Source organism: Silurus aristotelis (assembly GCF_946808225.1).
Source record: "Silurus aristotelis genome assembly, chromosome: 24".
Taxonomy (NCBI): Eukaryota; Metazoa; Chordata; class Actinopteri; order Siluriformes; family Siluridae; genus Silurus; species Silurus aristotelis.
In genome coordinates this window covers 2233951-2248120 of record NC_139597.1, presented here as the reverse complement: position 1 = coordinate 2248120, position 14170 = coordinate 2233951, and the positions used below count along the sequence as shown (strand labels likewise).

Below are 14170 nucleotides of genomic sequence, written 5' to 3'. Positions count from 1 at the left end.
CATGTTGGTAAATAAACTTTAAATAAATTCTAAACAAATGTTAAACTGTAAGCAAATAAAATAAATTACATTAAGTGTAGTGTTTTGTATTTATACAAATATATAATTATTAAATATATAAATGTTAACCTGTAGGCAAATAAATAGAATTACTTTAAAGTGTAGCATTGGTATTGGAAAAATGTAATTACATTTAAAATAAATGTTTATATTATAAATATTTTAAAAGACATTCTCAAATTATTATAATTTCTTTTAAGTAAATGCCTAAAAAAAGTTTATTTTCATTTAATTAAAAAAATATTTAATGGAAATAAACACTGAATTAATTTTCAAATGGATTTCTGAATATATAAGTATATAAATAAATACCTACATTTAAATTATAAATACAAATAAACATTTTAACAAATATTAAATAAAAAATACTTTTATAATGAAAACAACAACAATAATGATGATGATAATAATAACAATAATTGTGTGTATATATATATATATATATATATATATATATATATATATATATATATATATATATATATATATATATATATACACACACACATACAATTATTATTATTATTATTATTATTATTATTATTATTATTATTATTATTATTATTATATATAACAGCCGCCGCTAGTGATTCGCTGCGCTTTTGTCTCTCGACTTCTCTCATTAACAAATTGAAGCCCAATCCGAAATCCCATGCACTTGAATCACACACACACACACACACACACACTAGGGTCTCAGGTATCGACTGATTTGCTATTACCGCAAACCACTGTATTTTTGCAGTAGCTGTCGATGATGCCAGTGAGTGCCATGTCGATCAGGAGATCAGTGAGGGGTCCTGAGGGGATCGGTGAGAGGTCGATCAGGAGATCAGTGAGGGGTCCTGAGGGGATCGGTGAGAGGTCGATCAGGAGATCAGTGAGGGGTCCTGAGGGGATCGGTAAAAGGTCGATCAGGAGATCTGTGAGGGGTCTTTAGGGGATCAGTAAGAGGTCGATCAGGAGATCAGTGAGGGTTTCTGAGGGGATCGGTGAGAGGTCGAACCGGGGATCAGTGAGAGGTCGATCAGGAGATCAGTGAGGGGTTTCGGGGGATCAGTGAGGGGTCAATCAGGAGATCAGTGAGGGGTCTTGAAGGGATCGGTGAGAGGTCGATCAGGAGATCAGTGAGGGGTCTTCAGGGGATCAGTAAGAGGTCGATCAGGATATCAGTCAGAGGTCTTCAGGGGATCAGTGAGGGGTCTTCAGGGGATCAGTAAGAGGTCAATCAGGAGATCAGTGAGAGGTCTTCAGGGGATCAGTGAGGGGTCTTCAGGGGATCAGTAAGAGGTCAATCAGGAGATCAGTGAGAGGTCTTCAGGGGATCAGTGAGGAGTCTTCAGGGGATCAGTAAGAGGTCAATCAGGAGATCAGTGAGAGGTCTTCAGGGGATCAGTGAGGAGTCTTCAGGGGATCAGTAAGAGGTCAATCAGGAGATCAGTGAGAGGTCTTCAGGGGATCAGTGAGGGGTCTTCAGGGGATCAGTCAGAGGTCGATAAGTCAGAGGATCAACACCCTTTACAAGCTCTGAACCAGAGGGACCTCTTAAAACACCTCATGTAGCCTTTTGCTTTCCAGTCACAAAACTAATTTTAAAACACTTTTTAAAACTAATATAATTATTATTATTATTATTATTATTGTTATTGTTATTATTATTATTATTATTATTATTATTATTATTATTATTATTATTATTATTATTGCGCACACGCGTGTTTCCATAAGTCACACCAGGGTCATCAGCGGATCTGATTATTCAGCACTGAGCATTTCCACAAAATTACACCGCAATCACAATTGTCGCAATCACACGATCTGGATATGTGTGTGTGTGTGTGTGTGTGTGTGTGTGTGTGAATGAAGTAAGATAAGGAGATAAGGAGTTGAAATGGAGTTAAAAGTTTTGCCAGTGCGATTGCATGAAAGATCCGAGTGAAGAAATAAAGATGATGGTAAGATTAAAGAGGACTGACCTGCTGTTCCGACATTTCCCTTTACAGAGCAAGTGGTGATGAGGACAAAAAGCAAAGAGAGGAGCCGAGGAACGCGCGCACTTGCCATGGCGAGATCTGGAATTGAGCGCAGTTAGTCAGAGATGCGAGCTTCTGTGATGAGAAGAACGATCAGGAGAGAGAGAGAGAGAGAGAGAGAGAGAGAGAGAGAGAGAGAGAGAGAGAGAGAGAGAGAGAGAGAGAGAGAGAGAGAGAGAGAAGAGAGAGTAGGACAGACTCTCATTGGCTTGCACGCGTTTGAGGAGGAGGCTGGACGTGTAGCGGGAGAGAGGGAGAGAGAGAGAGAGAGAGAGAGAGAGAGAGAGAGAGAGAGAGAGAGAGAGAGAGAGAAACGCATCCTCCAAATCCGCACACTGCTCTACTGCATATCTGCATAAAGTTATAGTTATAGTCACTTATATACTTCATTAACAAAAAAAAAAAAAAAAATCAATTAATTAATCAATTAAGACATAAACTATTGAGTCTCTTCTACATCATGCAATGGACTTAATAAGTTCCTCACAGGCTCGAGGTAAATAGACGGTGTAGTAAAAGGTCTGTGTTCCTGGAGGATGTGGTGGTCTGTTCATGTGATTACAGAGATGATATTTCCCTCTGCTGGCCAAACTGGTGATCATGTGGACAACAAACCTCAGAAACACAGTGGGGAAGTGAAATCAAGCACATCTTTCCTTCATATCATTTTATAAATAAAGTTTAAATTCAACAAACTCAAAAATAAAAAGTCAAAAACACACAGTAATGTGAGAGTGAACGAGTGGATGAAAGTTCTCTGGAGTCCAAATAGAACATTTGTGTCTCTAACAGAAGAACTTGTGTAAGTTGGAGAACTGGAGAGAAGATGTGATCAGACTCCCTCACCCCCACACTCACACATGGAGGGTGAAGTTTAATGGTTTGGAGTTGTTTTGGAGCAGTGAAGATTCTAGAAAGTGAAAGGAATCCTGAACCAACATGTCTCCCATTGCAAACTTCAGCACCATGCAGTTACGTCTCATTGGAAGCGACTTCACTGTACAACAAGACGATGAGACGAAGCGCACCTCTGAGTTCTTTAAGTGTTATTTAGAGAGCAGACAGACGTCTGGAGTGATGTCTATCATGGAAACGACCTGCCAAGTCACCGCACCTACATCCTGGTTAACTGCTCTGGGATGAACTGGATCACAAAGTCAGAAGGAAATTTGAGATTGATGGATACCTTTGGAAAGTATTTCAGCTGAATGTTTGGAGACAGGAAGTGTCCGAATGCTGAAAGTGTGTACAGCTGTTCTTTCATGACAAATATGAGGTTATGGACATGATAAGATGTTTAATACAGTATCAGTTGTTGTTAGGGAGGAAAATTGTCCATGCGACACTCGGATCTGTGTTTCTCAGCATTCAGGATGCTCATAATCCAGACCAAATCTCCAACTCCATTTGCCAACCTCTAACCTCCACCATGTTTTACTGTTGCCTCCAGACTCCCATTATTGCACCGCTGTCCAGCCCTTTGACAAACAAACCACCTCCTGCTACAGCTGCTTCAGATTTTGACTCCTGTGTCCAGATGCGCCATTTTTTTTTTTACCTGTTGCCATTTTTCAGAATCCGGTTCTGTTTTCATGTCAGAGGTTTGTCTTTGTGCAGCAATTCCTCCTTGAAGACCACGTCTGACCAGACTTTACCAGACAATAATTGGGTGTATCTGGATTCCCACTGGTTTCCACCAGTTCTTTGCTGATGGCACTGCTGGAAATCTTTCAGATGTCAGAGGGAAGTAATCATGATGTGTTTTTTATCCGCTGCATCAAGTTTCCTTGACTGAACTCTGCGTCTATGCTCCTCAACATCATTTCTTTGTACTTCTTTAAAATAGATTGAAGAGCACATCTTTATCCACAGGAGAGACCTTTTCTGATGCAGTAGATCTTCCTTGTGTCTTCTTTGCCATGGTGGAGGACCTGATAAAGTATATGAAACTGTCTTCCACAACCTCACTTTAGTAGCAGAGTTCCTCACCTTGTTTCTCACCAGGTTTAAAACTCATACACAGCTTTTTCTCTTTCAGTTCATGACTGGGTTTCAACCTACATTTGAAACTGATGATTGTTAACACCTGCTTGGTGTCATTGGTTAATCAATACTCTGATCCTACAAAATCCCTGAAGTTGTATAAGCATTAAAAGTGCGAGTGGAAGAACTGAAAAAGGCAGGTCACACCGAAAATTGATTTCAATGAAATATTGATTCTGTTCTATATATATTTCAGATTAGATGGTGGAGGTGGTAGTTTAGAGGTTAAGGCAGTGGACTTTGGATTTAAAGGTCACGAGTTAAAATCTCAATCACACCAATCTGACTCCCCTGGGCCCCTGAGCAAGGCCCTTAATCCAGTTCCTGCTTGGTTGTAGAAATGAGATAAAAATGCAAGTCAGTCTGGTATTTTTGGCATCTGCCAAATGCTTATTAGGAATCTGGGGTCAGAGATGATACAGCAGCCCTGGAGCACAGAGGGTTAAGGGCCTTGATGAAGGGCCCAACTGTGGCAGTGCTGGGGCTTAAAACCCCTGACCTTCTGATCAATAACTCAGAGCTTTAACTGCTGAGCTCCCACACCCTAAAAACTAAAGGGCTTTTTACTTGGCACCTGCATATTACAGAACAGTAAACAACTTTTATCACATATCGCAGTGATATTAGGGAGCCAGGGTCAGAATGCAGTGTTAGCAATAGAATAGAATAGAATAGAATAGAATAGAATAGAATAGAATAGAATAGAATAGAGTTTCAGGTTGTATTTGTTATATGTACAGATGTCAGGGACAGTTTGTACAATGAAATTCTTAAGTGAGCTCCAGAAAACTACAGTAATATTAAATATTAAACTTTAAACAAAATTAAAAACCAAAAGAAGAAAAAAGGAGAGAAAAGTAATAATGAGGTAATAAAAAAGTAATTAAAAAAATATTGTTTACAGAAGTTTCTGTATATGCTTATATACATATATGACATATTAGCATAAGGTATTTTTGTAAAAAATGTGGAAGACGGAGGATAACAAGTAGAATATATCAGGTGTGCAAAGAATACACAAAGTTACACATATAGAATAGAATAAAATAGAATAGAATAAAAATAATAAAATAGAATAAAGTAGAATAGAATAGAATAGAATAGAATAGAATAGAATAGAATAGAATAGAATAGAATAAAAAGAATAGAATAGAATAAAAAGAATAGAATAGAATAGAATAGAATAGAATAGAATAAAATAGAATAGAATAGAATAGAATAGAATAGAATAAAAATAATAAAATAGAATAAAGTATAATGGAATAGAATAGAATAGAATAGAATAGAATAGAATAGAATAGAATAGAATAGAATAGAATAAAAAGAATAGAATAGAATAAAAAGAATAGAATAGAATAGAATAGAATAGAATAGAATAGAATAGAATAGAATAGAATAGAATAAAAAGAATAGAATAGAATAGAATAGAATAGAATAGAATAGAATAGAATAGAATAGAATAAAAAGAATAGAATAGAATAGAATAGAATAGAATAGAATAGAAAAGAATAGAATAGAATAGAATAGAATAAAAAGAATAGAATAGAATAGAATAGAATAGAATAGAATAGAATAGAATAGAATAGAATAAAAATAATAAAATAGAATAAAGTAGAATAAATTAGAATAGAATAGAATAAATAGAATAGAATAGAATAGAATAGAATAGAATAGAATAGAATAGAATAGAATAGAAAAGAATAGAATAGAATAGAATAGAATAAAAAGAAAAGAATAGAATAGAATAGAATAGAATAGAATAGAATGATGTAAAATAGAATAGAATAGAATAAAAAGAATAGAATAGAATAGAATAGAATAAAAAGAATAGAATAAAAAGAATAGAATAGAATAGAATAGAATAGAATAGAATAGAATAGAATAGAATAGAATAGAATAAAAAGAATAGAATAGAATAAAAAGAATAGAATAGAATAGAATAAAAAGAATAGAATAGAATAAAAAGAATAGAATAGAATAGAATAGAATAGAATAGAATAGAATAGAATAGAATAGAATAGAATAGAATAAAAAGAATAGAATAGAATAGAATAGAATAGAATAGAATAGAATAAAAAGAATAGAATAGAATAGAATAGAATAGAATAGAATAGAATAGAATAGAAAAGAATAGAATAAAAAGAATAGAATAGAATAGAATAGAATAAAAATAATAAAATAGAATAAAGTAGAATAGAATAGAATAGAATAAATAGAATAGAATAGAATAGAATAGAATAGAATAGAATAGAAAAGAATAGAATAGAATAGAATAGAATAGAATAGAATAGAATAGAATAAAAAGAATAGAATAGAATAGAATAGAATAGAATAGAATAGAATAGAATGATGTAAAATAGAATAGAATATAATAAAAAGAATAGAATAGAATAGAATAAAAAGAATAGAATAAAAAGAATAGAATAGAATAGAATAGAATAGAATAGAATAGAATAGAATAGAATGATGTAAAATAGAATAAAATAGAATAGAATAGAATAGAATAGAATAGAATAGAATAGAATGATGTAAAATAGAATAGAATAGAATAGAATAGAATAGAATAGAATAGAATAGAATGATGTAAAATAGAATAGAATAGAATAGAATAGAATAGAATAGAATAGAATAGAATGATGTAAAATAGAATAGAATAGAATAGAATAGAATAGAATAGAATAGAATAGAATAGAATGATGTAAAATAGAATAGAAAAGAATAAACATAACTATACCTATGATTTATTTTGGTCTGCTGTTTCCTACATGTGTCCCTAAGTGGCGCTATAGACTTGTGCACGCCCAAACCTGTCCTTGTGATTTAAACTTGTGTTGAATGTAATGATATTGTAATGTATTTTATCGATTAATTTAAATGACATTTGATTAAAACCGGTTTTCTAACCAGCTCCTGCGCTTCCGGGTGCACTAGGCGTGGCCCCGCCCACTTTGTCGCTTTGGCCAATCAGAGCGCAGACGTGCAGCGCGCCAGTGTCATGGCGTCTCCCTGGGAAGGGGTCGTGTCTGCTGTTAAATAACAACATCCCGTGTTTCAGGATCACAGCGTTTTGTCCTGCAGCATTGAATATATAGAATTATATAATATATTATAATATAGGAGGTGGATATGGGGACAGTGCACGCGAGGGTAAGTGTAATTTGTGAAGGATGCATGTGAAATCAGGTTTAGATCAGTGTGTGACCTCTTCCACCCCATACCTACTGAACTGTTCTCCTGTTGTGTTGGACGTGTTTGAGTTTATCTGTCATGCATTTAATGCAGTTATACACATTGAATTGAACTGATGACACGTTTATTTTTTGCACGTGTTTGTCCTGTATAACTGTAGAGTATGGATCCTGTCCCAATGCATGGGCGAGACCTGGGCATTCACCCTGATGACCTGGAAGTGGTAGAAGCTCAGCAAGAGCCCAAGAAGGAAGTCTTGGAAAATAAAAATGTAAGTTCAACTTAAACGTATACATTCATGGTCTGGTTGGACTCCTGCTTTACCGGAGAAGAGCTTCTATTCGGTTATGAGGTCTGAAATGCGTCTCAGTAGTTCTTCTGGTTCTTTAGGTTGTGGTGCAACATGTCAGCATCGAAGGCTTGGGGAGAACTAAAGAGGACTACCTGGGCTATGAGATCTCCGATGTCTTCAGTGCCAAGAATCTCATCGATGTAAGTGCAGAGATGAAGTGGAGACACGGCGGATTGATAGGATTTAACATTGTCGTGTGTGTGTTTCGCAGGTGATGAAGAAATCCCATGAAGCGCGGATGAAGCTGCTCCGTTTGGGCATCTTCAAAGAGGTGGAAGTCCTTATTGACGTCTCAGAAGGTACAGCATCTTCGGCCCAAATTCGTGGTGTAAATGTTATGTTCTTGATCTTGCTTGAATGTACTCTGGTTCTCAGGAGATGATGCCTTGCCTAACGGTCTGGATGTGATCTTTGAGGTGACGGAGATGAAGAGGCTGACTGGCAGTTATAACACTATGGTTGGAAACAATGAGGGAAGCATGGTGAGAGAGAGCATGTCCTATATTGTTATATTGCAGATATACTGAAGATAATTCTGGCAGCAAATACAATGGAAGTGTGTATTTAATAAGAGAAGATGGTGTGTATATGTTCCAGGTGCTTGGCATTAAGCTGCCCAACATGTTGGGCCGTGGAGAGAAGCTCACCTTCCAGTTTTCTTACGGGACTAAAGAGACATCATACGGCTTGTCTTTCTTCAAACCCCAGTCTGGTTGTTACGAACGCAAGTACGACCCTAGAAGTTCGAAGTCGCCTCATGAAAACGTTCCTTTTAACCAAATTCCTTTTGTGTTCTTTCTTGCAGTTTCATACTAAACCTTTACAAAGTGACTGGTCAGTTTCCCTGGAGTTCACTGAAGGAGACTGACAGAGGAGTTTCCACAGAACTTAACGTATGTTTGGGTTGGATCGTAGTCGCCGATAAGAGATTAATCAACCGAAAGTTTTTATGGATACTGGATAAAACCAAACAAAATATTTCATGTAAAATAGTATTGAACTTTATTACATAATAAAAACTGTTCTCGGTCATAAAAATGTGGTAAATGAAATGTGTTATTAAATATAATTACGCGAGTAATAAATTAACGTCAGTGATTCGCCTCTAGAGGCCGCTCTCTCACTGTAGAATGACAGCGAACTTTCTTGGGCACAACCCGGAAAAACTATCCATATGTATTTTTCGTGTTAGTTCCAGCGATCGGCCGTTCGGTGCCGAATAATCGGCAAAACCGATGAATCGATCGACCTCTAGGTGTATCGTGGCTCTGTTTCAGTGGTGCAGAAGGAAGAATTAGTGCCAGCTCCAAAAAATAATTTCAGTTTTTTTGCAAATTTTCCAAAAACAAATAGATTGGGTACAGATTAAGCTATTGGAGTGTTTACTCGGGATGATGATTTTATTCCAGGATAGAGCAAAGATTTGAACACATTCTAATTTTAAGCAAACATGTGAGATATTACTTGGAATGTAACGACCTGACTGGTGGATTATTATACAAATAAGGAACATAAAAATTTTTCCTATTTGGCAGACACCATTATATAGAGCGATTTACAACTGAGCAGTCAGGGGTTTTAGGGCCTCGCTCAGAAATCCAGCAGCTTGCTGGTGCAGGGATTTGAACTCATGACGTTCCGATCCATAGTCTAATACCTTAAGCAGTTTTCTCTCTTCTCTCCCTCAGTTCCCTCTGTGGATGACCGATCACACACTGAAGTGGGAGGGTGTGTGGCGCGAGCTGAACTGCCTCGCACGCAGTGCATCGTTTGCCGTGCGAGAGGAAAGCGGCCACACGCTCAAATCTGCTCTCTCGGTGTGTGTGTGTGTGGGGGGGGGGGTGTTAGAATTTTAGCACTATAGTCATCATGGTGCATAGGTTTGTTCATATTGGGTGTGGATTTCAGAAAACCGCATCCTGCATAGTTTTATCATTAAAATGTGAGTGTGACTTATGACAGAATCAATTTTAGACTCAAATCTAAAGGTATTGAAATGTTGTTGTTTTTTTGTAATTCTCCTGAAAATCTTTAAAACGTCTTTCCGCCACTGAAGCACACGATGGTGATCGACACCAGGAACTCTGCCATCCTTCCACGAAAAGGAGCCTTACTGCGGATCAACCAGGTGATCAAATATTTCCACATCTCAACGCGACCTTTGCCTCATGTATAAATGTTTTGTGCCGTGTTAATGAAGTAGGATTATTGGTTATGTTCATGCTAATTACAGGAGCTTGCAGGATACACTGGAGGAGATACAAGCTTCCTGAAAGAAGACTTTGAGCTGCAGTTAAACAAACCATTTCTCTGGGGCTCTGTAAGTCTATCTTGTTAGAAAAACTATTGGACATATTCGTTTTTTTATTTTACTCTTTTTTTGATTCGCAAATCAATAAAATAAAAAAAACGTATCCGCTCGGTTCAGGTGCTTTCGGCTTCTCTCTGGGGAGGAATGGTCCTTCCTATTGGGGATCAGCTCGTCTCCATTGCAGACAGGTACGTGTCATTTTGCATTTCACGCACTGTAAAATATTTCTAGTGCTATATATATATATATATATATATATATATATATATATATCCAATTAATATTAGGGCTGTTAATCGATTTAAATCATTGATTGTCGTGAGTTTCATGATTAATCACAACTTAATCGCAAACATTTTTTAATGTTTTAAAATAATTATGGTGTTTTAAATTACGTTAATCATCAGGACACCAAACGGAACTTTGTTTCCACACGGACGGTTTTGATTGCCGGATTTAGGTGCGGTGACTGGGCAGGTCGTTCCATGATAAATAGCTCTCCTGACCAGTGTTTTCTCTCTTAATCAGATTGTACCAAAAACTAATTGGAATTGTACAATGGCAGAACGTCAATTCTGTTTCTAGTCTTATTTCTTTCATGTTGAATACAAATTGTTTAAAAATACTACATTTAAAAAAAAAAATACATGAGTACATCAAGGGAGGTTTTGGTGATGTTTCAGCGTTGTGTGCTATGTAATAGTTGATATTATTTTTTAATATTTCTCTTTTTTTTTATTCATTATATTTTACATAGTTTGACAATCCTGACACAGGTGAAATAATTTTTTTTTAATTGAATTCTAAAAATTTTATGCGGCCCCCTAGCGACATCTAGTGGTCATCCAGGGGGCTGCAGTTTGAGAACCGATGCTCTAAATAACACTGAATTGCAATTAACTTTGGACTAAAAGTTTAATGGACGTGTGTTGCTGTGTGTTCTGACGTCAAGGTTCTACCTCGGTGGTCCGACCAGCTTGAGAGGATTTGGCATGTACTGCATTGGTCCGCAAAGTGAAGGTCAGTCCCGCTTCAGACGCTTTGTGTTGAAGAAAAAATCTGAATGAAAAGAATCTCTTCTGTTTGTTTCTTTACCTGTTCAGGTGACTACCTGGGTGGAGACGCATATTGGGCCGGAGGGCTTCACTTGTACACGCCTCTTCCGTTTTGCCGTTCCCGCGGTGGTTTCGCTGATCTCTTCAGAACACACTTCTTCCTCAATGCTGGAAATCTCTGCAACCTCAACTACGGTCAGTATGGCAGAAGTGCAGTAAGTTTGGATTTATATTTCATTCCCTCCGTTAATTCACACCTTTGTGTTTCTTGGGTTTCCCGTTGTTTAGGGGAGGGTCCACACGCGCACCTGCAGAAATTAGCGGAATGCATTCGCTGGTCCTACGGCGCAGGAATCGTCCTCCGGTTGGGAAACATCGCAAGGCTAGAACTTAATTACTGCGTTCCCATGGGGGTTCAGAGCGGAGACAGGTACCGGCACGCGCATACAGAACAGAACACCGGACAGGAACAACCCTGACTAAAAACACGAGGGAGTTTTTCCTGTTTTAGATGATCGTATTATTACAAATGTTTACAGCGTACAAGTGTCGAGGAGTAAAGGAGCAAAAAATGTAATGCAAAAACAAAAAGATTTCATACGAGGTGGTATCTTATGAGTTTCGGTGCTCCCTGTGACTGTGCGTGCAGCCTCGTGCTGCCACCTGTTGGCATGTTAGAAAACTAGTCTTTTTGATACCACCTTGTATGATGTGATTTCTGTGTCTTTATGACCAGAGTCGTAGACAAGTTAGTTTATTGGGTACCACTAGACTTTTTATTATTAGATTTTTTCCGCTGACGATGCATTTTCAGGTTACTGCCTGAACGCAATTTTACCTCGTTTCACCTTCATGCTTTAGTTTCGTTTTGCGCCTAACAATTCCATCCCTTTTTCCCTATAAAGGATATGCGACGGCGTACAGTTTGGAGCTGGGATCCGTTTCCTGTGATGTCATCGCTTGAGTCGTGGTGGCAGGAAGTGTGGGCCTGGATGGGGTGTAGAAATGCCAGAATGAGATCCCTCCTGCATGGGGCTTCATATTCTAAAGACAAAACTTCTTGACAATTGTTGGTTTTGTTGTGAATTAGGACCTGTTATTTATGTGTAATAACAGGTGCTGTATCCTGACAGTGTGGAGAGACTTCAACTGATGATGTTCGCGTAAAGAAGTAAAAGTAAAAAAGTAAAACCTCGGCCAATCTTATTGTTTTAGGATCTAAATTTATCAGAAGATTCCAGAAAATCACCTTGTGTTAAAAATCCTAATATCGTATCGTGAACTGACTGTTCAGAGTAAAACCTTCTTCAAGTCCTTATTTATTATTTAAGTGAAGTGGTTCAGTGTAGAGTTCTGACTGTGGACTTCCTCCTTATCGCCCGAACACATAAAAGCATTGATTTCCTGGTTCGGGTGAATCGTGTGTTGACTTCTTTTCATTGTGTAGCTTTTGTAAGTCTGCACAAAAACCCACCAGCACTGCTTTTATTGTGAGACCTCTTTAAAACTGTACACTGAGTATAAATAAATCACATTTCACCCCCCTTTCAAACTGCAAGCGTGTGATTTCCTGTTGGAATGAACTGTATTTTTATAGTTTATATAGTAATTATACCCAGTCGACATCCAATTCAACTCAACCAGAACGCTTGTTTTTAATGAAAAAAACATGTACAAATCATTTAAAGTGAGGATTTAATTAAAGGACTTGATCTGCTTCATAGGAATATTTCTTATATTAGTGTATAATGTCTGAATAGTTCAGTTAAACAGCAACAACATGCAGTTTAGCATCTACCAGAAGTGCAATTCAGATAAATATGCAAAATATGCAAATATATATACATACACATACACAGGTGTATTTTAATAAATTAGAATATTGTTTAAAAAAGTTGATTTATTTTAGTAATTCAATACAAACAGGGGGAAACTGGAATATTATATAAATTCATCACACACACACACACACACACACACACTGATATATTTCAAGTGTTTATTTCTTTTAATTGTGAAAAAATCGAATTGATTGAGGTTTGAAGTGAAACTTGCATTATAACCGAACCGTATTATATTCAAATTAAAGTTTACATGGTTTCCCTTATTTACAATTTCATAATAAATATGTATGATATACATCATAAAAGGAACACAATTCTTTTTTTTATCTTAACTAATGCACTTCAACACAATTTTTTTCCCAGTTCAATTAAATTTATTTATAGTACAATATAAATATAGAAACGATACCATTGATAGTAAAATGCTGTATACGGCTAGTGAGGCTTTGAGCTGCACAGCCAAAAGTTTGTAATCTCATTAAACTTTAACGATTTTCCAAACGGATCTAAATTAAATACACTCCGTTACTTTTCTCAACTAGTCTCTGTTTTTTCAATGGTATTTACATATAAAAACAAAACATGATGGATATGAAATTATTATATATATTAAAGGTTTGAATAAGTGGCTTTTTTCCTCCCTTTATATCACATTGGCGAATACAAAATACAAAATTTGTGATCTCTGGTGTGGAGTTTTGTGACAGTAAGAATATTTTGGGGGGATTATGGGGATCAATGACACTAATTCATTTGAGAGTCTGAAAGAAATAGTTTTTGGATTCAGTAAACATGTGCTCATTTCAAACCCCTGGTATAACCACTGTAACTTATAGAGATAAGGTAGAGTTCATATTACTGGATCTGGAAATTCAAACACAAACAGACAGACAGACAGACAGACAGACAGACAGACAGACAGACAGACAGACAGACAGACAGACAGACAGACAGTAAATAACATATATATATATATATATAAAATTATAAATAAATAAATAAATAAATAAAGCTTTGTGAAGCGATTATGTGCAGTAGCTATTAAGCAAATCATCAGCGATTATATAATTATAATTCATTATATTATGTTTATATATTATTATATTATATAATTTATAGATATATTACATATTATAAATAATATATCTATTTATTATATAATCATATATTTATCTTGTTATAGATATATTATATATTATGTTATATACTTTATATAAATGTGTAATAAGCAGTAATTAGTAACTCTTAGTGGAGAAGGTGGAGGAGTTCATGTACCTGGGGTC

The 14170-nt window shown here is 36.1% G+C and overlaps 2 protein-coding genes across 3 annotated transcripts in view; one reads left to right on the top strand and one right to left on the bottom strand.

Moving 5' to 3' along the window:
- scube1 (signal peptide, CUB domain, EGF-like 1) overlaps positions 1 to 2197 on the bottom strand; it is a 92037-nt gene extending 89840 nt beyond the window's left edge. For both annotated transcript variants that reach the window (XM_083527938.1, XM_083527939.1), the window contains exon 1: positions 2037 to 2197. In XM_083527938.1, coding sequence (XP_083384064.1) covers positions 2037 to 2124 — 88 coding nt within the window. In that variant the 5' untranslated portion in view covers positions 2125 to 2197. The remainder of the gene's footprint in view (positions 1 to 2036) is intronic.
- Positions 2198 to 7098: 4901 nt separating this feature from the next.
- samm50l (sorting and assembly machinery component 50 homolog, like) lies at positions 7099 to 12595 on the top strand. The gene is made up of 15 exons (XM_083528008.1): positions 7099 to 7283; positions 7486 to 7596; positions 7716 to 7817; positions 7889 to 7976; positions 8053 to 8159; positions 8275 to 8405; positions 8483 to 8570; positions 9366 to 9494; positions 9734 to 9805; positions 9911 to 9997; positions 10106 to 10176; positions 10941 to 11008; positions 11092 to 11238; positions 11332 to 11473; positions 11949 to 12595. Exons 1-15 carry the CDS (start codon positions 7263 to 7265, stop codon positions 11992 to 11994), a joined length of 1410 nt encoding a protein of 469 aa, XP_083384134.1. The 5' UTR covers positions 7099 to 7262; the 3' UTR covers positions 11995 to 12595.
- Positions 12596 to 14170: the final 1575 nt, after the last annotated feature.